The sequence below is a fragment of the Ciconia boyciana genome, chromosome 17 (assembly GCF_034638445.1).
Source record: "Ciconia boyciana chromosome 17, ASM3463844v1, whole genome shotgun sequence".
NCBI lineage: Eukaryota > Metazoa > Chordata > Aves > Ciconiiformes > Ciconiidae > Ciconia > Ciconia boyciana.
The window spans coordinates 5,497,726-5,522,242 of NC_132950.1; the positions used below are offsets into that span (position 1 = coordinate 5,497,726).

General features: G+C 40.0%; 1 protein-coding gene across 2 annotated transcripts; it reads left to right on the forward strand.

Moving 5' to 3' along the window:
- Nucleotides 1–1,645: 1,645 nt before the first annotated feature.
- On the forward strand, nucleotides 1,646–24,484 carry TAF15 (TATA-box binding protein associated factor 15). 2 transcript variants are annotated; one of them, XM_072882012.1, is made up of 16 exons: nucleotides 1,646–1,786; nucleotides 5,823–5,859; nucleotides 6,984–7,032; nucleotides 7,231–7,321; nucleotides 7,400–7,517; nucleotides 10,256–10,539; nucleotides 11,374–11,488; nucleotides 18,484–18,518; nucleotides 19,120–19,152; nucleotides 19,730–19,839; nucleotides 20,393–20,522; nucleotides 21,849–21,938; nucleotides 23,331–23,415; nucleotides 23,506–23,591; nucleotides 23,696–23,798; nucleotides 24,100–24,480. In XM_072882012.1, exons 1-16 carry the CDS (start codon nucleotides 1,777–1,779, stop codon nucleotides 24,137–24,139), a joined length of 1,416 nt encoding a protein of 471 aa, XP_072738113.1. In that variant the 5' UTR covers nucleotides 1,646–1,776; the 3' UTR covers nucleotides 24,140–24,480. The 2 variants fall into 2 exon arrangements, with proteins under 2 accessions (XP_072738113.1, XP_072738114.1); XM_072882013.1 differs by lacking the exons at nucleotides 5,823–5,859; nucleotides 18,484–18,518 and having other exon boundaries at nucleotides 1,653–1,786; nucleotides 24,100–24,484.
- Nucleotides 24,485–24,517: the final 33 nt, after the last annotated feature.

The window sequence follows — 24,517 nt, forward strand, 5'->3', positions numbered from 1 at the left end:
TCCGCTCGCCATGAACAGCTACGTGTCAGAAACGCTCCCCTGCCACCAGCTCCTCCTCCGGACAAGACCCCAGTCACTGGCTGCTGGCTCGGGTCTAACAAGAGGCCCATGAGGTCTCATCTACAGGGAAGGATCAGAAGAAACACACCTTCCCCCACCCCCTCTGATTTTGCAAAGTGGGGAAAGCATTTGAAGCAGCTGGGATCTCTTCCAGCCGAGTGGGATGAGCAGAGGGCTGAGAGTCCAACATCTTTTCCCCACCCCAGCTTCAAAGTTTTTTGAAAGCAACAGGAGAGCACAGCACAGATCTATCAGCAGGCAGACGGACACGTGAGCTTGTCACTCTTGTCTCAATTAATGCCATTTTCCATTTATGAGAATCCTTCCATCTCTGAGGAACGTAAAGGCACTGAGAGGCTCTACGCATTGTTTGGGATCTGCCTAATCCCAAAGGCAGCCTTTGTGAGAGGTCCCAGGTTGTCGCAGACAGTGGAAGGCTAATGGTGTGGGAGAAGACCTCGCGGCTGGAGGAGATGAAGTTTTTCAAGGAGAAACCGAAAGGCGGGGAGAGAGCTCAACCCCTTTTTTAAATTAATCATTCTAGTCACTGCTTGTTTTGCAGAAACTTATTTTAGGCTGTGGCAATGGGATTTGCCTCCCGCTGCTACGCCCGGGGAGGGAAAGAAACAGCCCAACTTGTTTGCAAATCTGCTCAATCCATTCAGCTGAAATCGGAGAATGCTCTTTAAAAAAAAACCAGGGTAAAACCTCGCAGCGCTCACTGTTTCCCCGGCTGATAGACGCGCAGACTGTCACTAGCCAGAAAGCGTGCAACTGTTAACTTTCCCTCTCCAAGTCTTGTGAGAAGGTAGCTTGACCTGAAACAAGAAATATGACTGCTAAAAAACAATCGGATGAAATAACCAACGTTGCTTTTGCCGACGTTTCAGTTCATTCCTCATTAATTCAGTTCGGTCCTCGTTAATCTTCCTTTCTGAAGCAATGTCTCCTGTTTCATATATGTCCTTCCCAGGATCACGATCCCTTTTCTTAGAAAGCTATTCTCCAAGTCAATATTTGGCTTTTTAAGAGTCAGAAACTCTGGCAAACCTCTTATTTTTATTCCCTAGGACCCAGGTTTTGGATGTTTTCTTTAACTCCATCTCAGCATCTCGCTTCTTTTCCTGGCTGTGCACGCCTGAGGTGTAGCAAGGACTTTCCCCCCTGGGTGCTGTGAAGTTTGGCATGGCGAATTCTCTTTTGGAAAGCGTAAAACACCCTCCGGCCCAAATGGCGATGCACAATCGGGGCGCCGAGAGGGAACCGGGGGGGGCTGCTGGTGCGGAAAGCCAGGCATCCGCCCAGCTTTCCGCACCAGCAGCCCCCCCCGGTTCCCTCTCGGCACCCCGACCATACCCTGCGTGCTTATTAATTAAACTAATTTAATCTTTCAAGCGATTCCCGGCTTCCCTGCACAGCCTCGTACAACCCAGCACGCCCGTACAGCGCCGAGCACCCGCCACCGCCCCCTCCCGCTGGTACAACCCCGCTCCCCCCCTCCGACCGCGGTGACTTGGTACGGCCCATCTCCTCCTTCCCTTCCCCACGCGGGTGGTAGGCGCCGCGCGCGCGGATTGGCTGCCCGGCCCCGCAGTCCGCGCGAGCTGCGGGTGCTTCAGTGTGCGCGCGGCCGGCGCGGCGCTTGGTCTCTCTCTCTCTCTTTCTCTCTCTTCCCCCTCCTTCCCTCAGCCCGGTTAAGCGGCCGCCGCCGCCGCCATGGCTTCGGGTAGGTGCTTCCAGGCCCGGCGGGCTGAGGGGATGTTGGTGGCGGCTCCGTTTCTCGTCGCCTAAACGCGGGGTGTGGGGGGCGCGGGAGGGTGGGCGAGCGCCATGTGGCGCAGGTGGAAAAGGCCCGCGGCCATGTTAGGGGGGAGACGCGGCCCCTTCCCCCTCACACACCCTCCCCGTTCGCCCGCTCCGCGCTCCCTGCCGACGGGGAGGGGGAGGGGAGCCACGCCCCCGCTGATGGCCCCGGGGCCACGCCCCCTTTCGCTCGAGACCACGCCCCCTCCCCGGGGAGCCCCGCTCCGTCAGGCCGTCCGGACCCGCCCCTTTACGGCCGGGGGCGTGGTCAAGCCGGCCACGCCCCCCGTGTCGCCACGGGGTGGGGGGCGTGGGGGCAGGATCCCATTGGGGTCACCCGCTCGGGTGCTGTGTGGGAGGTAGGCCCCCTTTTGGGTCTAGGCCCCCCCACCCCCCGCGTGTGGGACCCCCCTTTGGCTTGTGCCACACACCTCCCGGCGTGAGATGTGGACCCCATTTTGGTTCATGCCCCCCATTGTAGCCCCCCCCCCTCTCTTTGGGCCGTGTACCCCCGGTGTGAGATGTAATCCTCCCTTTTTGGGTCATGGTCCTTCCCCGTGTGGGCCCCCGTTTGGGTTGTATGTGTGTGTCCGTCCCCCTCCCCGTGTGAGATGTGGCCCTGCCTTTCAGTCGTACCACCCCCACAGCATGGTTTGTGTGTTCCCCTTTGGATCAACACCCCCATGGAATGCAAACGCCCCTCCCTTGGGTCGTGTCCCCCAGCATGGGCCATGCCCTCCTACCCCTGGCATGGGACCCACCTCTGTGTCCCCGTATCTGCTGCATCTGCTCTGCATTCTGCTCTAGTAGTGCTCCCCCCCCCCACCCCGAGGGTGCCAGCATAGGGAAGGGGGTAGCTTCACAGCCCCCCTGATGTGGGCTTAAAAATGCACTGGATGTAATTCTTTTCCCAATGGGGGCCTTTAGTTGAGTATGGAGACAGTATGTCTGCTGTCCCAGATGACTTCGCACAGCCCAGCTTCTCCTGGGGCTTCTGCGAGCACCTTGTGTTGCTGTTTCTTCATGCTTTTTGAGGCGAAAATGTTTCGGTCCAACCAGCAGTGATGCCCTGGTGAAGCCGTGGATAGGTAGTGTACCCCAAAGTGGGAGAAGGAGTTCCAAGGCTGTAAGTGCTTTGTGGAGTGAGCCATGTTTTGTTAGGGTTGAGCCATTTTAGTGTTGTCTCACGTTACGTATATGAATGATAGAGAATGAAAACAAAACAAAGCAAGGTATGTTAAAGGAATCCTTTAATGCAAGGAACAGTTCTTTACCATGAGAATAAAACATGTCCAAAGGTACTGTAAAATGAGTTCAGACCATGAATTCTTCTACTAAATGAGTAAAGTTTGGCAGTAAACTAAAACCACTTTCTTCACAGACCTCAAGTCAAGCACCTGAGCGTCTCCTCTGTTTTTACTCTATGGCGGTGCTCAAACATGAGATTCTTTTTCTGTTGAGAATGCTACGGAAACAATGCTGCTTCTTTATATGAATTACTTTGTATAAGAACTTCAGTTTTCAAATGTACGCAGCAGATTCTTCTGTCTTAAGAGGAGTACACTTCCTCAGCAGTGCAAGGTGACTAGGCTGCTATGCCCCACTTCATTCACAGGAAATATTTCCATGAGCTTTTTAAACATTCAGAAAAAATGTCTGTGTATCCAGGAATTTCCAGAATAACCTATCTGTTGTTTCTAAAAATATTTACAGACTCTTGTCCCCATTGAGCCCACCAAAATAAATCGATCAGAAGTCTGTAGACCAAGAGGTACAACAAAGGATGTAGAAAAATGTATGAATAAAGGAAATTCCTCTGATTCTGCGTATTCATATTTTACAGGCTCCTTATGTGGTTGCTTGCAAACTTTTTCTGAAATTTTGTGGTTTGGCAGAAGTTCGTAAGGGAGAAGCTAAGGAGATTAAATGTAGTCCTTCAATTTATAGTTAATTACATTCTTACTCAAGAATTCTTTCTGATAGAACCATTAATATTCTTTGCTTTAATTAGCAGCATTAATGGCATATAAATTTTAGAGTTAAACCATAGTTTTAAAATGTGGTTACCTATTTAATAGTAATCTTTGTGATCATTGAAATTGAAATGTAAAAATTTGACCTTCATCTTATTAAAAACAATAAACATGTTTGAGTTGCACTTTTACGTTGGTTTTTCTAATCGCTTTTCATTATGAAGAGGCACTGAAATATTTGCGTAGCAGTGCAGAAGGAGGAGAATGTTTCACATCTGAGTGAAACTGCTTTATAGGATATGTGAAATGAAGTATTATTTCATCTCATCTTAGCTTTGGGTAAATGTTTCTCTAACAGAATATGAAATTTGATGCTTTGTGTTGCTTTGAGGAGATACTTTACCATTAAAAAATGTCTGAATAGCTTAGGTGATATCCTCATCTTGGAAGTATATGTGCTTGTGTTTAAGTATATGTGTAAGTACTGGCAGGGTTGGATTTATAACCAGCTGAGAGAGGTATAATGAACAGACTTTGAGCAATTTGATGGGTGTTTTGATTGGAAAATGGTTATAGTTGTTTATAGTTTATGACGTTTACCCTGCATTGTAATTCACTCTCGGTTTCAGCTTTTTAGTAAATTCTAGGTGTAGAGGTGGAAGAGAGTGAGTGGGGGAAAGACTGAAATCAGGAATGAAAACAGGGAAGTTCTTAATAGTTTTTATTAGACCGCGACACCACAATATTTGTACAAATTCTTGAAGTGATATGAAAGGAACAGGAAAATTGCAGGGCTGTTATCCAGAGTGACAGTACTGGTGAGGCTGGTAGAGAAAGGAAGAAAGTGTTTGGTTTTTGACAAGAAGGTGGGAATTTCAAGCAAAAATGTCAAGGGGAATCGAGACTCCTGTGTAGAAAAGCGAGGTTGACAGAGGCCATGTAGTTAAGAAGTTGGTAGGGCGCAGAATAGCTTGGGGCATGTGGTACCTCTGAAGAGGTGAACCCTGCTCGTGACCAGCTGAATTCTGAAGGGTCTGAGGTTGATGGAGCAATGGTGTGTGTTCTGTGTGTCTGCACCTGTTAGGTGCAGCTGGCTTGGGAAACAAAATCTTTCCCCTACATAGTAAGAGCTTTTAACACATAAAAATTTGCAGTTTTGCAGAAGACAAGGAAATCCATCATTGTGCAATTAACAAGATAAAATAATGTGATAAGCTGATTCAGTAAAGACAAAGCACCCTATTTAAGAACTGAATTCCAGGTAGCCGGTAGTAGAGTTTTTCGTAACGTTGATAGCTTTTACAAATTAGATGCTCTATTTTCGATACAAGTCAAACCATTTAAATGAATTTTTTGTTCTTTAACTTGAGGTCATATTTTGAAATTCACATTCTTCCAATGTGTTTCAAGAATCAATTTCTGTGATAAGGTTTACGGTTTGAGCTATCAGTAATGTTTCTCTTTTTGCAATGTGAGAGAAGAAGGGAAATGTCATGGTTCCTCCATCCCTGATTTTACGTACCCAGATTCTGCCTGTGTCTGCACCCTTTTGCTAGGCAGAGCTTTCTTACGGCATCTTAAAAAGGGGTTCAGTAGGACTGAGCTCCTTAGCTTCACTTGAGTAATTAAGCTGCTGTGTTCTGTTCATTGACGATGGCACTGTATTTGATAGCCATTAGAGGGGGTTGTGCAGTCCCGAATATTTGAAGAGGAGCCTTGAAAATGTAATTCAGATCCTTCAAAAGGAAAGTTCAAAGCGGCTATACCTGTGTCGTGTCCCCTGCACCCTGTGCTCCTGTTGTCCCGTTCTTAGCGTTTTCTTTTTTTGTTAATAAATAGGAGGCTGTCTCATTCTGCAGGGAAAGTAGCTGCATTGTCCAGTGTACTTGAACCTTTCTCCCTCTCCCCAAATTTCTTCCTCTTGCAGTAGGTAGAGGAATAAAATGTTAATTGGAAGTTCTCAATATGACTTACTTCTTTTTCTAGATTCTGGAAGTTACAGTCAGTCTGGGGGCCAGCAGAGGTATGTGTGAGGTTTTTTGCTGTTAGCAATTACATCTGCAAAATAAAAGGCCATTTAAGATTCCCAGCATGATGTTTGAATCTTTGGGCATGATACAGTGTTGATACGTTTTTGGAATTACAGGTGCAGAAAGCTTGCTGCCCTGGTTCTTTATTAAGATGTCTTATAAAACAGGAAAAAAATTTATATTCCTGAAGGGAAGACAGTAAGCAGGTTTAAATTGGAATGACATCTTTTAATAGTAAGAACTTTTGAAATGTCATGAATATAGAGAAATATTTTTCATATGACTGCCTTAAGCTGTTCACTAAGATTTTAGTCAAAGGTTATACAAGTGTAAAGATGATGGGCCATATAGATGTAAAATTTTATTTTTCCATTTTATTTTCCCGTTGGAGGGAAATTTTTGTTGAAACCCTCTGATAACTGGTCGTAATTGTGAAATTTAAAATCCAGTTCATAAAATAGCTGCAAGTTTGGGGCTGGGGGGGATATTTTAATCAGTGAAACAAAAGTGTTTTTATGGAAGTATGAAAATCACGGCTGATACTGACTGTGCTAATGAAGGTCCCAAGGTTCTATGCACATAGCACCGTGTGAGTTTGAGTTTATATCTGAGTATGATATGAGTTTCAGCACATGGTTCTTCTGTCAGTTCACGAAGTCTTAAAGTGGCAGAATAATGAGTAAGTATAATCTAAGGCTAGTGTGGTTTTTGATGATGTTATTGTTGAATAGTCCAACATATACCAAATTGACAGTAATTGATTAAAATTAACTTTGTAAGAATATACTGAAAAACTTAAAATGCCTTGGTTTCATATGATGAAGTTTTCTGTGATTCTGAAGAATCTGTCAAATTACAGTAAGCCCAACTTTCATGTACTTTAAATTTACACTTGAAACAGAGCAGAAATTAAAATAAGCTCTTCTGGCTTCTGACAGTCAACTATGGTTATCGTTAGTTTATTGATGCAGTTCTGATATGCCTACAACTGCAGTACTTGTATTAAACACCTATTTTGGAATGAAAACAAACTTAGAATATCACCAAAAATACCTTTGCTTTCCAACCCATGTGGAGGGCACTGTAAGCATTTACTAAATGCATTTTTCTCTTGCAGCTATTCGTCCTATGGCAATCAGGGCAGTCAAAATTATGGACAAGCACAGGTAAGTTGAAAGCAACACTGTGTCTTTCAAAGCAGATGTTCCTTGAGTAAAAAGAATTGTTCCTGGGTGACCATATCTGGGCCAGGAAGAAGTCCATTCTCAGCTGTGCTTGATGTTTGCAGTTGTGTCTAGTGAAGGAAAACTGTAATTAGCTGCTGTGGAAGTGACACTTATTTGAGTATGTTCTTTAAATTACAGGGATATTCTGGTTATGGGCAGAGTGGAGACAATTCATCCTACGGACAGAACTATGGAAGCTATCATGGGAACTATGGACAAAATCAAACAGGTTTGGCTAGCTTGTTACATTCATTGGCAGTAATTAAAAGGTGAATATTTGCTAAAAATTCTCTTCCTCAATTTGCAGGTTATGGACAAGATTCCCAGGGATACGATGATGAATCCGGTTATGAAAATCAGAATCAGAGCTCATACAACCAGCAGTCTTACGGCAGTCAGGGGCAGCAGAAAGGGTCGTCTAGAGGGTAAGGAAGCTGAGATTAACAGTATCTATTTAAAGTACTGTCTAGTAGTTGTACATTCTTAGCTAGAGATATAACAAATTTCCTGCTATCATTGCTAAAAAAAGGACAAATATCTGAAAATCCACATTCTTAAGACGTCTTTAGTGCCTGAAAGAACAGGAGGTAAGGGAAGAATATTCCTTGATGTAAGGAGGATGGATGCAGTTATTTTGAAGTCAAGCTGTACAGGGAGATACACGTTAGAAAATCTTTGGCTAGTGACTACAATGAGGAATGGACTTGGTAGAGAGTATTTTTGATTAAGAAAAAGGTAGGTAGACTACCTCTCCAGTCACATTCTTTTGTATAAGCTTACAGTACTCCTTATTAACTTCAAATAAGCTGTTAGCAAGGAAATTCTTAGCTGTTCTTAGATTTGTAGACTTCTTATCTGTCTTAGAATGCCTTTTTGTGGTGAAAGAAGGGGAAAGGATTCGGAAATATAATTTAAGAAATATCTTTTCTTTTTCCAACTAAGTAGGATTCTCAAAACATCATGGTTTTGTATCCTTATCAATAACTTAAATATGCATGTGTATACTGCACTCTGATTCAGGACTTCACGCTACTACAAATGTATTTTACTTGTTAAGTAATGTTGTACTCGAACCAGTTTCAGGAGGATTAATGGTACAATTTTTAAAGTATGTTGGAAAATACAACCGAACTTCCCGTAATGACTTATAAGGCCACTTTATTATCTAATTTACAAGCTTCATGCATACACCCCAGGGTTACTGCTTGCATTAGATCTTTATTGAGGATCATGTGATCTCTTTAAAATACACTGTCATGTACTAAACTTCATTCTTGTGTCCAAGGTCCAAATATTTCTTGTATTTTTTTTGCAAGCTGATAAAACAATCTAGACTTCAGCAAACCTGTAGTTGGTTTCTGGTTTTGTAGTTACTATTACAAAACATCTTAATATAAACAAGCAAGGTCTTAATCTGTCAGCAGTAGGTGCTGTCGCTCAGAGTGTCTTTTTTGCATCCCTAAAGAAGGCAGGAACATGGTTAAGTTTTGTTTTGCTTTGCTTTGTTTTCTGGGTGTTTATTAGGGCTGTACAAAGGTACAGGACAAGGCAATAATGTAGTTTTTAACTCTGTAGACATCTATCGGGGAAAAAAATGCAGTAGGGCATAGATTCTCCAACAAGTTGGTTTTGACCAAGAAAATGGAAAAAAGACATTGGAGGGAAACTTTTCAATGTATGGTTGTAACAAGTAAGGAGAAACTGAGAAATTAAATTATAGCAACTTTGAAGAGGATGGCCACAAAATCGTAGCTCTCGCATCCTAAGGGAGGGAAGGAAGGAAAACCAGCAAATAGTGAATGCTCTCAATGATGCTTCCTTTGGTGATGGTGCAAAGGCTAAAGTGGAGCTTGCTTTTTTGAAGATATTAACAAAAATCTTCGTAATCTCTCTGCCACTGGGATTAGTTATGTTAAAGCTAAGGTCTAGGCTAGAACTGGGAGAGAGCAGATTAGATGGTATTTGCACTGCTGGGATATTTTGAGATTGGTTGGACCAACGGACTTCATCTTAGAGTGCTTTGAAAAGCTGGTGGAAACTTTCTGTAGGCTCTTAGATTTTTTTTGTTTGTTTGTTTTTCTGAGACGTTTTGGCTAGCAAGTAAGATTGCCAAAGACTGGAGGGTGGCAAATGTAGTGCCTCATCTTTTGAAAATGGGGTGGAAGCAGGGAGGAGGAAGAAAAGAAAGGGCGGCAGAGGTCAGCAATTAATTTCAATTACTGAAAACATAATACAGTTAAGCCGCAACTAAGTACCCAGGGGGAAAACAAAGGTATGAGTAACAGCCAGTGTTTCCTGGATGCAATTTATTTCTCATAAATCTATATAACGTCTTGCTATGAAAGGGTAACTCAACTGGAACTATTCTCTTATACGTGGATTTTCAAAATACTTTTGTTTCTACCTTGGACACTGAAGTAGCCTAGGGAAGTATGGGGTAGGTGAGATTTCCTTGTGATTGCTATGAAGTTGTTATTAGTCAGAGAAGAGTTACGACTCCCTCTTAGAATGTATAGCCACGTTGTGTTGGAGTATCCTAGATGTGATACTGGTCAATGTTGCTGATGAAAGTTGGTGGCATAGTATACATAGATGGCACTAAAGTGGTAAGAACTGCAAGTATGTTAGAGGATGTGACAAGAGTTAGAAAAGTTCTTGGCAAAATGGTAGAACGCCCAGAAAAAGACAGATTGCAATTCAGTGAAAGCAAAATTTTGGGATTTTTTTTTTGTAGGCGGAATTATCAGCTGCACCATACAACATGCGCAGCAGGGGTCTTCCCTGCAGTTCTGTAGAGAAGGATTTGGCGTTTAGCAGGTCATGGGCTATCGGTCAGCCATTGTCATGCTACTGGGGAGAGGGGAGAAAGCAAGCATTGTACTGGGGTGTGTAAAGGGAGTGCTGCTGTTAAGTTACATTTACAGTGGAAACTGAAGATGTCTCGAAAGCGATGGTAACATACCGTTTTCTGCCTTGCTTTTCTTGGAAGCCAGATATATCCCAATAGAGATGAAACCTAGAGTATTTTCATATCCGTATGCCAGTAATGACTGGGAGGTAACTGTGACTAGGAAATTTTAGCAATGTAATGAATTTTCAGCCATTATTTTGCTCTCTCTTCTGTGAACATTTAGCTATTAATACAAATTCTGTTTATTTTAAGTGGAAGAGGCTCTTATGAACAAAAGTCAAACTATGGTCAGCACCAAAGCTCTTATGACCAGCAGTCAAGCTATGGACAAAACCAAGACTCTTATGACCAGCAGTCAAGCTCATATGACCAGCAGTCGGGCTATGGCCACCAGGGCTCATATGACCAGCAGTCGGGCTATGGCCACCAGAGCTCGTATGACCAAAAGTCAGGCTATAACCAGCACCAAAGCTCATATGGCCATTCTCAGCAATCCTACCAGTCTCAGAAGGGAAGCTATAGCCACAACAGCCAAGGTAAAATTCACAGGTTGAATTCAATATTGGCTAATGACATTGAGCAGACACACTGTGAAATAGTTGGATTTCCTTCCACAGACAGCTGATTTGATGAATAGTTAAAGCCCTTTTTCCATGTTGATATTCTTGGGGAATGTTTTATTTGTTAAGACTTTCAAAACATTATGCAGAGATGAAAAACTGTTGGGGCCCCAAAATTGTTGCATTTGCATTTGTTGGAGGCAGCCTTGGGGAGTCCATGTCCCTGAGTTCTGCAAATTCTAGATAGAATTTTCTTCTAAGCTATTTTGTACTTTCTTCCTGCATGAGGGTGACATGTCTTGATCAGTCATGAAGAGCTTTTGCACTTCACATTCCAGCTTTATGCTGTGTAGGTGAATTCTGAGATAGAAGGAAATGAGAAGTTTAAGATCAACCGTTTTTTTGCAGTAGCTTCACACAAGCAGCACAACCCACACTCTTTATCCTTGTTCTGTCTTCAGTGATGTCTTTTGCAAACTGGGAAGGCTATATGGAAGTAGAATGAAAAGTATATTTTAGACAGTATGTGTTTATGTTTGGAAAATGGAGTGTAATTAAGGTACAGAGTGTTTACATTCCGACATACCTTGTGACTCTGGAAGCCAAGGGAGATAACTGGAAAAAAAAAAATCAAACTTTGCTCTGTTACTTTTTGGCGTAGATAATGTAAGAGAGATTTAGGAGTTGGTGCTTTCCAGGTTTAAATGGCAGACCTGAGGGCGAAAAAAAATGCGGGGTGGGAATTTTCACTGCACTGCAGTTTGCACTACAATTTACTCATGTTTTGTTTTGTTTTACTCATTCCTTCAGATGATCGTCGTGAAAAGAGTAGGTATGGAGAAGATAATAGAGGATATGGCGGGTCACAGGGAGGAGGTAGAGGGGGATATGACATGGATGGAAGAGGTCATATGTCTGGATATAGGTAAGTGATCTCATTCCAGTGCCTGCAGTTCCTTACCCTTGTTTCTTATTATTTAGCTGTTTTTAATTTTTGTTTACTATAAGTCTATTCCTACTGTCGTTCAGATTTAGACTTCAAAAAATGGAAGGTTTCTAAAATTAAACCTTTCTGTACTGCACAGAAATGCATTTTGCCTAGGAAAAGCTTTTAGGTTCAGATAGATTGAGAACAAGCATTTGATTGTTATGACACATAGCTGCATTTTATTTACATGAGTTGCAATACAAAAACTGCCTGAGCCCATCCCTTGAAATAAGATATTTGAAAACCTGTAAAAATTTCTTTTCAATGACAAGAAAACCAACAGCCAAGGATTGAGAAAGTTATATAAAATTCATAGCTGAGGTAGCTAACATTTTAGCAGGGAAGTATTTTGACTTTACAATGACAGATCATTACACTAAGGTTGGTTAATTATCTTTCTGCTTCCTAAATAATTTAGGAGTAATTTAGTAATAACATAACTTGTTCTTTACTGGTTTTTTTTCAGTTTCAAAATTCTATTACAAGACAGTTTTTATTATTGGTTTAGCTGCCAGTCTAAACACATTTATTTTAGGTAGATTTTAAATACTAACAATACTGTTACCCCTTCTGCCATTGCCTTAGGCCCTGTTCCTGTAAAGAAAATTTATGCACATATTTAATTTTGTGCTTGCAGATGATCTCATGCATAGGTCCGAGAGATTGGGACCTTTGCTTTAAATCCTATTGAATTAGCCAGATGACATTATTATTTCTTAATAAACTGTTGCAATTGGCTGCCCTTTACATACCTCTGTGAAATGGTTGGGGGTGTAGAGTGCTCATGGATGCAAAGTAAGAATGTTGAAGCTTCCAGTGAGCTTTGAAGTGTTGCTTGTCAGCACCACTTATCCTTTAATAGGCTGCACAGTTCTGGGTTATTGCTACAGCTCCGGATGAAGAACTCTAATTATACAATGCTGTTTGTTTGAACTGATCTAATTTAAATAAAATAATCCAACAGTGTGTTAAGACTTGGTTACTTTTTAAAGTATTTCTTTTTAAACCATATTTAAAATTTGCCTGCTCCTAAGGTGGTCCCAAATTGTACTTCATGGCTTGCTGTTTTGATGACGTAGGCGGACCCTATCTCTCCTAATTAGGTGTGGTAGCGCAATTACAAAAGCATATGAATAGTTATTTTATGTTACAGTTTGCTGGGGTTTTATATAATATAAACTTAACTAGAAAAGTAATTCCTAAGTTCGTTTTCAGTTAAAACTGAACAGCTTTTTAAAATTAGCTTTTCTGTGTGAATGAGGGTTTTCCATATTCCTATGATAAAATCTGTTTTTTTAAAAAATTGTTTATAGGTGAGCCCTTTTCAATAAGAGGAATGAATGTGAGCTTCAAAAAACATACTTTTGGTAGATTTTGTCACTTGGAAACAAACTTCTGTCTTTGAAAGATGAAGAAAGATAAATTAATGTCTGTGAAAATAAAGCCTCTTCCCATATTTTTCCAAAATGTAAGAAAAATTTTGTTCACACATCCATGTAGATAATGGTACGTCAGTGGACTTGAAAGCCAAAAGAAGGAAAAGAGTGGAGGTGAATGGAGAAATGGGGGAAAATACGGCAAAGTGGGAAGGCATTGATTAGGAAGTCTGTCTGCTTCTCTTAAGTGATGCAGTCTTTAATGCTGTTTGCAGTGAAATTTTTCTGAAACTACGGTGTCATATATGTTTATTCAGTCTTTCTGCATATTATGATGGAGGATTCTGCTTCTGATACACGTAGTTTACCAAAGTCATGCTTATTAGAAAAGTGTAAAAGGTTAAAGTAGATAAGAAACTGTATAATCAAGGGGAAAATAACTTCTAATAAGGTAAGAAATCATGTTTAGCCCTGTGAAAATGGGGGTTTCAGGGTAGTATTTTGGGTTTGTCTCCTTGGGTTTCATTTTTTGTTTTTTTTCCTAAAAGCAGCTTGTGTAGGAATGTCAAGTCTATCTCCAGTAACTAGTTACTACTTTAATTTTTTTACTTCGATCACATTTTAATGCTTAACATAAAATTGTGGAAATTCCATAGCCATCAGGAAATCATCTATCTAAAAAACTTGTCTACACAGGTATTTGTACTGCTGTAGTAATGTAGGCGTTGATTTTTATAGTGGTTAGAAAATTATGTGTAAATGAGTTCTATCAACACACACACAAAATAAATTGTTCCTTGACATTACAAAAAAAATTAATAGCTAACTTGAGACTATAGCGAATGAATCTCTTCTGTGTTAGCTAGTAATAAAAATGTTGTCTTGACTGGCATTTGAATGCAGGGAGAACTTGTTGCAACTTGCTGTTCATCGGTAAGAGCTTTACCCAGTCATTGGTGTTCTTACAGCTGTATTGCCTAATCTGCTCTATAGTGCTGGTCATCAGTGCATCCTGTTATAGGCGTCATCGCTGACTTGCTGCTGTCCTGTACTGGTGATACAGTGGCTTGGGCTGCAACATCAGTTCTCCCACAAGATTCTTGAGAGTTGCATTGGCCCGTATAAACTTACCCTGTGTGTAAGACCTCTCAGAGCAGTCTGCAAGTGCAAAAAATTATTCTGGAATACTTGGGGCAGAATCAAATTAGCATTTTTAAATTTTGAGAGCTTTCATTTCTTTGAATAACCTTTATAAAAGTACTTCAAAACATAGTTCGTAATGTTAAGGTATGAACTGTTATTCTGAAAACTAGAATGCCTTGAATACGTACTGTAATGAATGCTTTCAGCACTCATTTTTCTTTTGTGCTTGTGCAAAGTCACGCAGCACTGAGAAGAAAGAATCTGTCGAGAAATTAGTGTTCAGATTCCCTAGCTGATATTATTACGATAGAGAACATTAATTTTCTTATGTGTCAGATGTTCACTTTTTAATCTTAGTAACTTTGGGTTTCAAAATTATTCTTCATATTTTTTTTTTTTAATGGTCTTGAATTAGATCTTTTGGGATTTTTAGCAGAATTTTTCCACCCTTTAATTTTGGAGCTTGAAAAATTGATGATCTTGCTAATTTGTATTCCGACTAAGAAGCAGACTCTTCTTTTTTTAAAACCCATAATAGAAGAGTCTAATCTTTGAGCTCTTTTGGTTAGAAAGCAGGTACACCAGGTCTTGAGAATGCAGAGTTTTACTCTTAAGTTATTCTTCCAAGTTTCCTTGTAGAATTAGTCACCTTTTTGTTAGTCCTCATCCGAAAAATAAGGAATTAATTGCTTATTGTGGTTGTGGGACTGAATTGTTTTGGTTAAGCATGTAAGTGGGAAATACAGTAGCAATACAAAGCAGGTTTGTTTTCCCTCATCTTGGGAAAGCCGTGCAGGCAGTCAGGTAGCCATACCTGTGGCACTGCCCTTCTTTTAGAGTCTGGGGATTAAATGGGAGAGGCTTTGCCTTTGAATCTGCTCATGCAGTCTGTGTTGGTGGAACTACGTAGATGCAGTTTAGAAAAGGATTTACCATTGGGTTAGGATTTGTCATAAAAATCCTAACTTTGCTCAGCATAGATTTTTTTTTTTTTTCCTCTGTGCAGATTTGATGTTGATGTACTATAAACAAAAGTTACCTATGGAGCTTAATTGCTATATTAGCTATTATGAGTGGGAATTAGCTTATTGTGATATAAAGAAACTACAACTTAGTGCAAACATTTTTTACAACAGTGCGGTTTATGTTCAGAATGAATATTTTGACTTGTAATGTATATGCTTGAGCTTAGCTTTATATAGACTTTGGAAAAACATGACAGAGGCAATAAATATAGGCACCAAAAAATAAAGCTATCTGTCAGTTACTTTATTGGTGCACTAAGCATTCCTTTCTTGTTTTTAAAAATACATTCTTACATGTAACTCCCACATGCTTGGCAAGACGCAGATGCATGTTGGAGGCTGAAATTTGGTTCCTGAATTCTTAATGCTACCTATGCCAATATCTGATCACTTTTTAAAGTATATTTCTTGTATCTGTAATGTTCAGCTCTCCATGTAACTGTGCCTGTAATTTAAAGAGTTATTCCCAGCTGAAGTAAGCAATGTTTTGATGAACTCCATTTACACGCAAGTAGGTGATGTTTAAATATATGACTGAATATAGGAGAAAAGAGCATCTGATGACGTTTCTTTCATAGCAGTAAGTTTTTGTCACTATGAATGGTGCCACGTACACATTCTGGCTGCTTGAGGTTCAGTCTCTTATTTTATTATCTTTGTTGGTGGCATTGCTGAATTTTAGCTACCATGATTCTAACATAGGATGTTAAAACCCCAGACTCTACCTGGTCACCCATCTAGTTGGTCTGTGTGCAAGACTGGTAAAGCAATAGACTGTGAAACACTGCAATTACATTCTTCCACATGTTCTATGACAATAGTGTGGGAACTAATTCAGTTGCTGAGATTGAGACTTACATTTCATGTCTCAGCAAGGGGTCTATCTGAGACTGTGGCATCGGCTGCTTGCAACCAGTTTCTGTGTTTGACTTCGCTTGCTGCAGCATATCCACATGCCTCCTGGGGATCTCAGGAAGGTAACACGCTGCAGCTCTATAAATCACATATGAAATGGGACTTAAAAATGGAGGAAAGCGTGAATCTATCATCAAAGGTATCTGTCACTGAATTGATACAGTTTTTGGTTGGGTATGTGAGACTAAGCAGAAGATAATGTGCTGAAGCATACTTGGGCAAAAACATATTTCTACAGACATTAATTAAAAAACTAATTAAAAATTGTGGATTGCACTTGTGAGTGCAGTGTGCAGAATTACTGTATCACAAAGTTGGAAATTAGGCATTTGACTATGACTTCCTTTACATTTTATATATCCAACTCTATCACTTCTCAGAATCATGGTGTGCACATTTTACCCCAGCATCTTGGCAAAATCCTCACTTCCTGTAAAATCCTGGCTGTGTTGATCACAAACTTGTTTTCTGTATGTTTTTAGATTGTTGGGGTTTTCTAATGTATGTCTCTGCTGCTGTATACTTTCAAATCAGAAAACATAAATGTGCTGGATAATGCTGTCCTGATGAACTGGGACCACAATCTAGGGTTGGAAAAACTTTAACATTTCCATGGTTGATGGAAATGTTATTGTTATTTCTGAGTTAAAAGATATTTCTGAGTTAAAAATATCACTCTTGTTATTTCTGAGTTAAAATCCTAGAAGATTCAGCAGGCATCCTACTGAAAATTGTTGTGTTATAATGAAGTTTTTTTAAGCTAAAGTGGATTGGAGGTGGCAGAAAGATATTTACAGTAAATTTTATGATCACTATTGTGTTTTTATCATCAGTCCTTGAAAATAGTCAGCCTTGAATAAAGACCAGCTCTGACGTTGCATATAAAATTCATTCATTTTACTTCTTTAATGAGCAGAATGGATTACTTACAAGTAAATGACACTGCAATTTAGCATTCAGTTTTTTTCTGTGGAGAAGCAATTTAAAATCTGCAGCAAAAACTTACTTTAAGAAAAGTCTCAGTAAAAGTGATAGTCTATTGTGACCAACATCTAATACTCCTTACATGTACTGTCACAGAATGTCAGTCACCCTTCAAAGAATGTCTCTCTTAATCCAGTTTTGATAATATCTGTTGAAACCTTATTTCTTTTTTGTCCCTCGCATTGGGCAGATCTTCTCTCATAAATGTTAAGTGTGCAGTACCTCCCATTCATGACTTTGCATTTGCTGTAACAGAAAACAGATATACAGAGTGCCAAAGAAGTTACTTCCTAATTTTATTTCATTGGCTTTTGCTGGGGTGCTTGTGTCCCATGTTTGGACTCTGATGTGTTGGCAGATATATTGAATTAAAACCTGGACTGACTTCCAGTTATAAAGTGCATCAGCGAAGAGGCTACTTGTACTGGCACAGTGGTTCCAGAGCCTAGAGGTAGCCCTCTACATCAGGGTTTGAACCTAACACTGGCTTTATCTTAGCTGCTAAGTGTGAAAGCTATCAGGATTAGGTGAAGCGGCCTAATTTTCAGGTGGCAGCTGTGTCCCCCATGCGAAGGAGGGCAAGCAGGCAGTTGTACGTGGCAGTACGAGACAGTCTTTCTGACACTTGGTTATTGACTTTCTAAAAAAATCCAGTGGTTGTATTTTTCCTGAAGGCTTTGAATATTGATTATATTGTGTTCATAACATGGATGCAATTAAAAATGCTGTCGTGAAAAATCCTCCGAGTACGAACATTTACATTGAAAAGAGTGAGGGTTTATTTTCATGCACATAATTGGAGGTGTAACATCCTGTTTAAAATCCCCTTCTAACATTTGAAAATTGATATGTGTAATCTCTTAACTTGGTCTACATTTTGTGCCACAGGTTTCAGAATGAATGAAATAAAACTTCACGGCCTCTGCTTTTGAAGCTCACATACACACACCTTCTCTGTAATGCCAAGTGCTAATAGTACAGTAGGTCCCCACAGACACTTTCTCAGAGAATGGCTGATACTGCTAATTTGTCCCTCGTATATAAATGCATAACAATGCAGGTTAATTAACTTTAGCTCTTCTTACTTCTAGGAAAGTACTAAAGTACAAATTATTCCAAAGTAGCAATTATATCTACAATTAAAGCCCATTAACCTTCATGAAAATGATGTTTCTGTTTTAAAACCCAGTTTTTAATAGCAGTCATTTTGGCTTATGGGGTGGGAGAAAGTATTGAAACAACGACATGTGTATGGGTTAGTTTAAAGTACTCTTTAGGGCTTCTCTTCTCCAGTGCAGCACCCTGTGCGATTATTCACTTTCATGTAATTTAATCTTTGAACATGAATGAGTAGTGAGGAGAACAGAGATGGTGCTTTAGCTGCTAGACAGTAACTCTCAACTTATGATCAGTTAACTGTAGATTGAGCCTTGGGCTCAGCACATAGAGACTTAAGGAAGAAATCATTTCTTCAATTTTTCCTCTGCAGTGGTGGTGACCGTGGTGGCTTCAAAAATTATGGTGGTAAGTGCCGAGTATCCAAAAATGTTTCAGTGGAAATTCTTTATAAATCTAAAAGCCACCAATATCTTGTTACTATCTAGTAGAAGCATTATAGCGTTTTGGTGAGGCTGGTGTGTTCATGAGTTTTAATAGCCAAACTTTTAGCAATAAACTGGATTTCTACTTTGTCAAATTGCATGAAAGAATTTGTGGAGACAGTGATGTTCACCGGATTTTTTTTTTCTTTTCTTTTTTAAATTTTTGTTACAAATGCTTCTTAGAAAGGTACTAGAGGTAAAAAAAAAAAATGGTAAACTGCTTGGTGATCTGACAACCAGCATTTGCAAGATAACACCAGCACAGCATCAGTGTGGCAACTGCCACATGCTGCAAGTTAAAGAACATGTTAACGTCCTACAGACACCTTCTGTTGAACGTTTTAATCTAAATATTCTCTAAATCTCCAGTTAATGTTTTAGATCTTAGATGCGTTACATACATACTTTAAATATTTTCTTGTCTCTAAAAAAGTTGCTTGAAAATGTTTTGCTAAAAATAGTCTTTTTCTTTTTTTTTTTCTTTTTTCTTTTTTTAATTTTTTTTTTTAAAACCCGTTTCATAGGTCAAAGGGATTATGGACCGAGATCAGATGCTGGTAAGAAAACAGGCAGTGGGCGGGAGTGGATTGTAGCTCTTAGGTCATTGCTTTTAAAATGTATGTCTAGAAAGATGGATGTGGCTACAGTTCCCATGGCTCAAAAGAAATTTAGCTAAAGCTTGTCTTCCTTGAAATAAATTTATTTTATTCAAGTGCATGTGAATTTTTGGATGTCTTTTCATGCAGCAAGTAAGAATTTGCTGATGAACTGTGGATCTGCTTGAGCCAAGCAGCTGCTTTCACTGCCATAACACTTCTGCTAAACTTGTGTTATTTAAAACATACACTACTTTGATGGGTTTGGATGTCCTAGCTGCATGGACAAGTTGGGTGTGTGGCAGACAGCTGGTCAGCTGTTGAATGTATTCAGTCTCTGATGTACTGCAGTGTCTGAAGGTGCTGTGCATGCATTTTTTTTTTTGAAGTTGCTGATGTTAACTTCAGAATTGTGCTCTCTGATCACTTCACACAAGACTCTTTGGGATTTAAGGGTCTGCTACTGGGCAGTATAGACCAGAGCTTAAAATGTTGCTACCACAAAGATGCATGGTAAATGTAGCTTATTTTTTAATAGATACAGAGTCTGACAACTCTGATAACAACACTATCTTCGTGCAAGGACTTGGAGAGGATGTTTCAACAGATCAAGTGGCAGACTATTTCAAACAAATTGGTATTATAAAGGTATGTGAAATGAGAAATCATTGGTAAGAAGGAAGAGAACTTGCAGAGCTACTGTATTGGAAATGTACTGGTATCATTCAAGGCAGATGCTCTCTCTGACTCCCCAGCAGTTGTAGATAATATTTTTATCTGAGTTCCCAGATGACAGCTCTTTTGTAAGCTGGCAGCACTAGCAGCTTTTTTCTAGTGACATTTAGATTGCTTTGTATCTCTTCTTTAGTATTCATAACCCTTAGCACTGACACTCTATCCATTGTACCACCCTCACACTTCAGCAAGTATGCTTCTGTGTTCTGTGGTTGTTTCTTCTGTTTCTGCAATTCTAAATTAGGGTTTCCTGCACTTGACCTCATTTTTATTTTTTTTTTTTAAATGGGCCTGTCATTACTTCATGGAGAACAACCAGTCACTATCCTTCAGTCAAAAGCATCTGTTTCTGCAGGCTAGCTCCAAGAGAATCTTCTTTCTAATGACAGTTAGCTGTTACAGTTTATGCAGTGAACTGGCTTTACCAATATTTCTCCTATGCTAAGTGTACGACCTTTCTTTTCAGACGAACAAAAAGACTGGCAAACCTATGATAAATCTTTATACAGATAAGGATACTGGCAAACCAAAGGGAGAAGCAACGGTATCTTTTGACGACCCTCCTTCTGCTAAAGCAGCAATTGACTGGTTTGACGGTGGGTGAGAGTACATGTTCTTTTTGTTATTTATGAATCTAACAAGCAGTGGAAGAAGCAAATCAATAACCGCATTGGGAACCGCATGCTACTTTTTGTTTGGCTTTTGTTTTTTGGTTTGTGGGTTTTGGTTTTGGGTTTGGTTTTTTTTTTTTTTGGTTAACAGAGACCTCTATTTCATGGTATTTTGTGTGTGCTGGCTTTCTCTCTCATTTGGTGGAACAGCAGCTAGTGATTAAGACCAAAAATGTGTAATGAAACTGTTAGGGTTTGCTGCTGTACCTCAGTCATCGCTGCACAAAGTATGAGAGACAGCGTTCATGTCACTCGGGAGATTGTAACTTCTTGTTCAGACCAATAGAGCTGTAACCAGTGTTAGCAGCTGGAGGGATTTCCTACAGTGTTGTTTTGATATTATTAGTGCTGTGGTGGTATTTTTAGTTTGGCAATGGTTATGGCAATCTTGTGCAAAGTGCTTTGTATATATGGAGGGAAGAGCAAGGGTTTTTTTAAATTATGGGTTTGGTGGAGGAAGAGAGCGGATCCCAGAAACACACTGATATAAAACTCTTCAGACTTGATGCAGGAAATAGTGATACTCTTTTGTACTAGTAGACTTGAGGGGGGGAAGGAAGTGCCTGCTCCTGTGACCTTGTGTGTTCACAGAATTTTAATAATATTGGGCAGAAACAAAAGGACATACTCTGCACCTGGTGTGAAATGGTAGTGCGTAAGAAATCTGGCATGGCATGCTATCTGATGGTTTATATCTTGTTAATAAAATGCAAATTGACTTTTGTTTAGGAGGGTAAAGCAAATATGACTATATTAGGCACATATTGCAGTCCTGTTTGTTGTGTGATAAACTTTGTATCTATGAAGAACTGAGACTTTGTATTTTAAAAGTTCTTGTTTTTCACTTACTTGGGAGTATTTAATTTTTGTGCTGGCTGTTGAATTGGACAAAAGCAGTGTTGCCTGACTTGGGGGAAGAACAGAGTTCTAACATCCGAACTACTTATCCATGAACATGGCCAAAAATCTTTTAGATGTTCTTATGTGTCTAGTTAAATTGCAGCTTGCAGATTGCATTTAAAGTTAAGAGAAATATCTGTGGGTTTATGGAGAACCTAACAAGTACCTCAGTATTTGCCATCTCACATTTGGACCACTGTTTTCAAAAATAAGAGATTTACTCCAGACTCCCTGTGTCTTAAGAGCTTTGTATTCAGTCTGTATGTGCAAATTCACGTCTGTTCTCTTGAACCTGCTGCTGTGTTGTTGGGAGCTGTACTGATCTTTCGCTCACTTTCTGTCTTTCCACAGGAAAAGAATTCAATGGCAATGTTATCAAAGTTTCTTTTGCAACTAGAAGGCCTGAATTCATGAGAGGAGGTGGAGGTGGTGGACGTCGAGGTGGGACTAAAATCTGTAGAATCCTTGCTTTTGCATAGTTAAATGCTTTTTAACTATTATTGGTTTATAAAAGAGAAGCTGACTTTGAAGCAGTGATTCATCAAAGTATATGGGCCTTTGGGATTCTGCCATGACAGGGAGTAATAAGGAGTGTACCCAGTTAAGTAAACTGAAATCTGTAATCTCTTTTGCACAGCATAGAATTTATGCTTTCCTTTTGAACTGGAAAGTCTCCAGATCATGTCTCAGCAGTGCTTTTAAAGAGATAGTGTAACAATGATGTTGAGGCTATACAGGTTCCCCATATATAGGTGTGAATTCCCAGTGAGTATTTGATTATTATAGCAAAGCCTTGGGATACTCTGATGTTTCCAGATGGTATTAAGCAGGGTAAAGTATTCAACTGCTACTGACTTAGAGCAGCAGTTGGATGTCTGACTCCCTTAATTAGATGTTAATCTCCCTGCTTCTCTGCATAATACAGATTGTCAGTAGTCCACTGAATATTAATTACCATTTTACAGGAAGCATGCTTTGTGCGGTGGCTGTCAACGAATTTGAGTTCTTAAATCGGGCAGTTCTGTGGGCTGATAAATTATACTTCAAGAACTTCAATTGGTATAAAAATTCTTAATCTTTTTGATGCAGAAAGCAAGAACTGTGTTGTCCCTGTGCTTGTGTCAGATGCATCCTGGGATTAATCCAGAAAGATTTTTTGTTTGTTTGTTAAATTTTTGTTCTGTAACTAAGTCTGGCCTTATATGATTTATATTATACATTGTGAAATCTTTATGAAATTTTATTAATGCACATAGTGGGTTTATATTTACCTACTGGCAATTGAAGCGGATCAAGTTTTGTGGGGGTTTTTTGTGTTTGTTTTTTTTTTTTACTCCTGAAAAAGAATTTCTAAAAGACATGTAGTGGAGCAAATTCTTCTGGCCACCATGTGCTATCCTTGCTTCTTATTTTTCCCCATCTGCCTAGGTTATATATCTTTCCATATGAACATGTGTATTTCAGCTGTGCAGATGCATTAACTTCAGGACATAGAATGCTGTTGAGATTTGGTGGTGGCTGAAACTTCTGTTGTCATTTGCCCAAGTCTTCTAGTTATCCTGTAGCTAGTAGTAAATCAGCTAGTAGATGCTGAATTCTACAGTGGTACAATTTTCGTCATTGGCACTACCTGCTCCTGTCAGAGTTCCTAGTATGGTTTCAGAGGCTTGCCTAGTAGGGATATATTTACATGAAACACTTACTCTTTCTTCCACCTCAAAAGTCTGTCTGTCACTTGGGTTCTGATGCCAGTGACAGTCCTTAATAAATGTTTCTCATGTATAGGTCATAGCCACTTCCCCTCCTTTATTCTGATTATAATTTTGTCTACAGGTTCACGAGGTGGATATGGAAGAGGTGGGGGCTTCCAGGGTAGAAGTGGGGAACCCAAAAATGGTGATTGGGTTTGTCCTAACCCGTAAGTGTCATTTTAATTGGGCAGTGGTGTTTCATGTATGCTCTCTGAGTTTCTCAGCAGCTAAGTCTGGGAAATCCTTGTCTTTTCTAGGGCCTGTGGTAATATGAACTTCGCTCGCAGGAATTCCTGCAACCAGTGTGGTGAGCCCAGACCAGAAGATTCACGTCCATCAGGAGGTTTGTAAAAACAACTGCATCTCTTCTGAAGCGTTACAAGTGTTAATGACATCTGCAGCTTTTTGAAAAACCTGGCTGATGTGTCGGTTTGCATTTTCCTCCAGATTTTCGTGGGAGAGGTGGCTATGGAGGAGAAAGAGGGTATCGAGGGCGTGGTGGCAGAGGCGGTGATCGGGGAGGTGGCTATGGTGGTAAAATGGGAGGAAGGTAAGTGGTTTCTTTGCCCTCACTTGTTTGTGTAGCGTACGGACTGTGGAATTGATAGGGACTGTGGGAAAAGTGTTGTTTGTGTGCATGCACGACTGTGCTATGAAAACATTAACTACAGATAGGAGCTTCTGGAGAAAATAAGCCAGTGATTGCCTGTTGAGTGTGTTTTGTGAGCATTTTTGGATAAGGCTATCTAAACATAGAAGAATACACAGAAGTCGGCACAGAGATGTTTGGCTGAAGGGACTATTTGTTATTTGCTTAAGGGATTCCTTATAACTTTTTATTTCCCTTTCAGAAATGATTTCAGAAATGATCAACGCAACAGACCATACTGAAGACCACTGTGAATGTTTTGTTTGTCTTCTTGATGCGTTTGATAGTGAAATTGCCAGAGTTTTGCCTGCCGCTTCACCCATGGCCTCTTTGGATAGTGGAATTGAGTGAAACTAGATTTTTATTTTGGTGGGAGGGACTGGGGCGGTTTGGGAGGATTTTTTTTAAGCAAGACATTGAAATTTAATCTTGATTTCAACATTCTCCTCTTTTCTTCCCCCCCATACCTTTTCAACAGGCCCTAAGAAGGAAAAGGATAAACTGTAAAATATTGCCAAAATATGAAGTGTTTTGTAATACAACAATAAATGCTGATTGTTTTATTTGTGAAATCTTACTGTTTCACAATTACTTCTGCTGCATGCATTTCCTTACATATT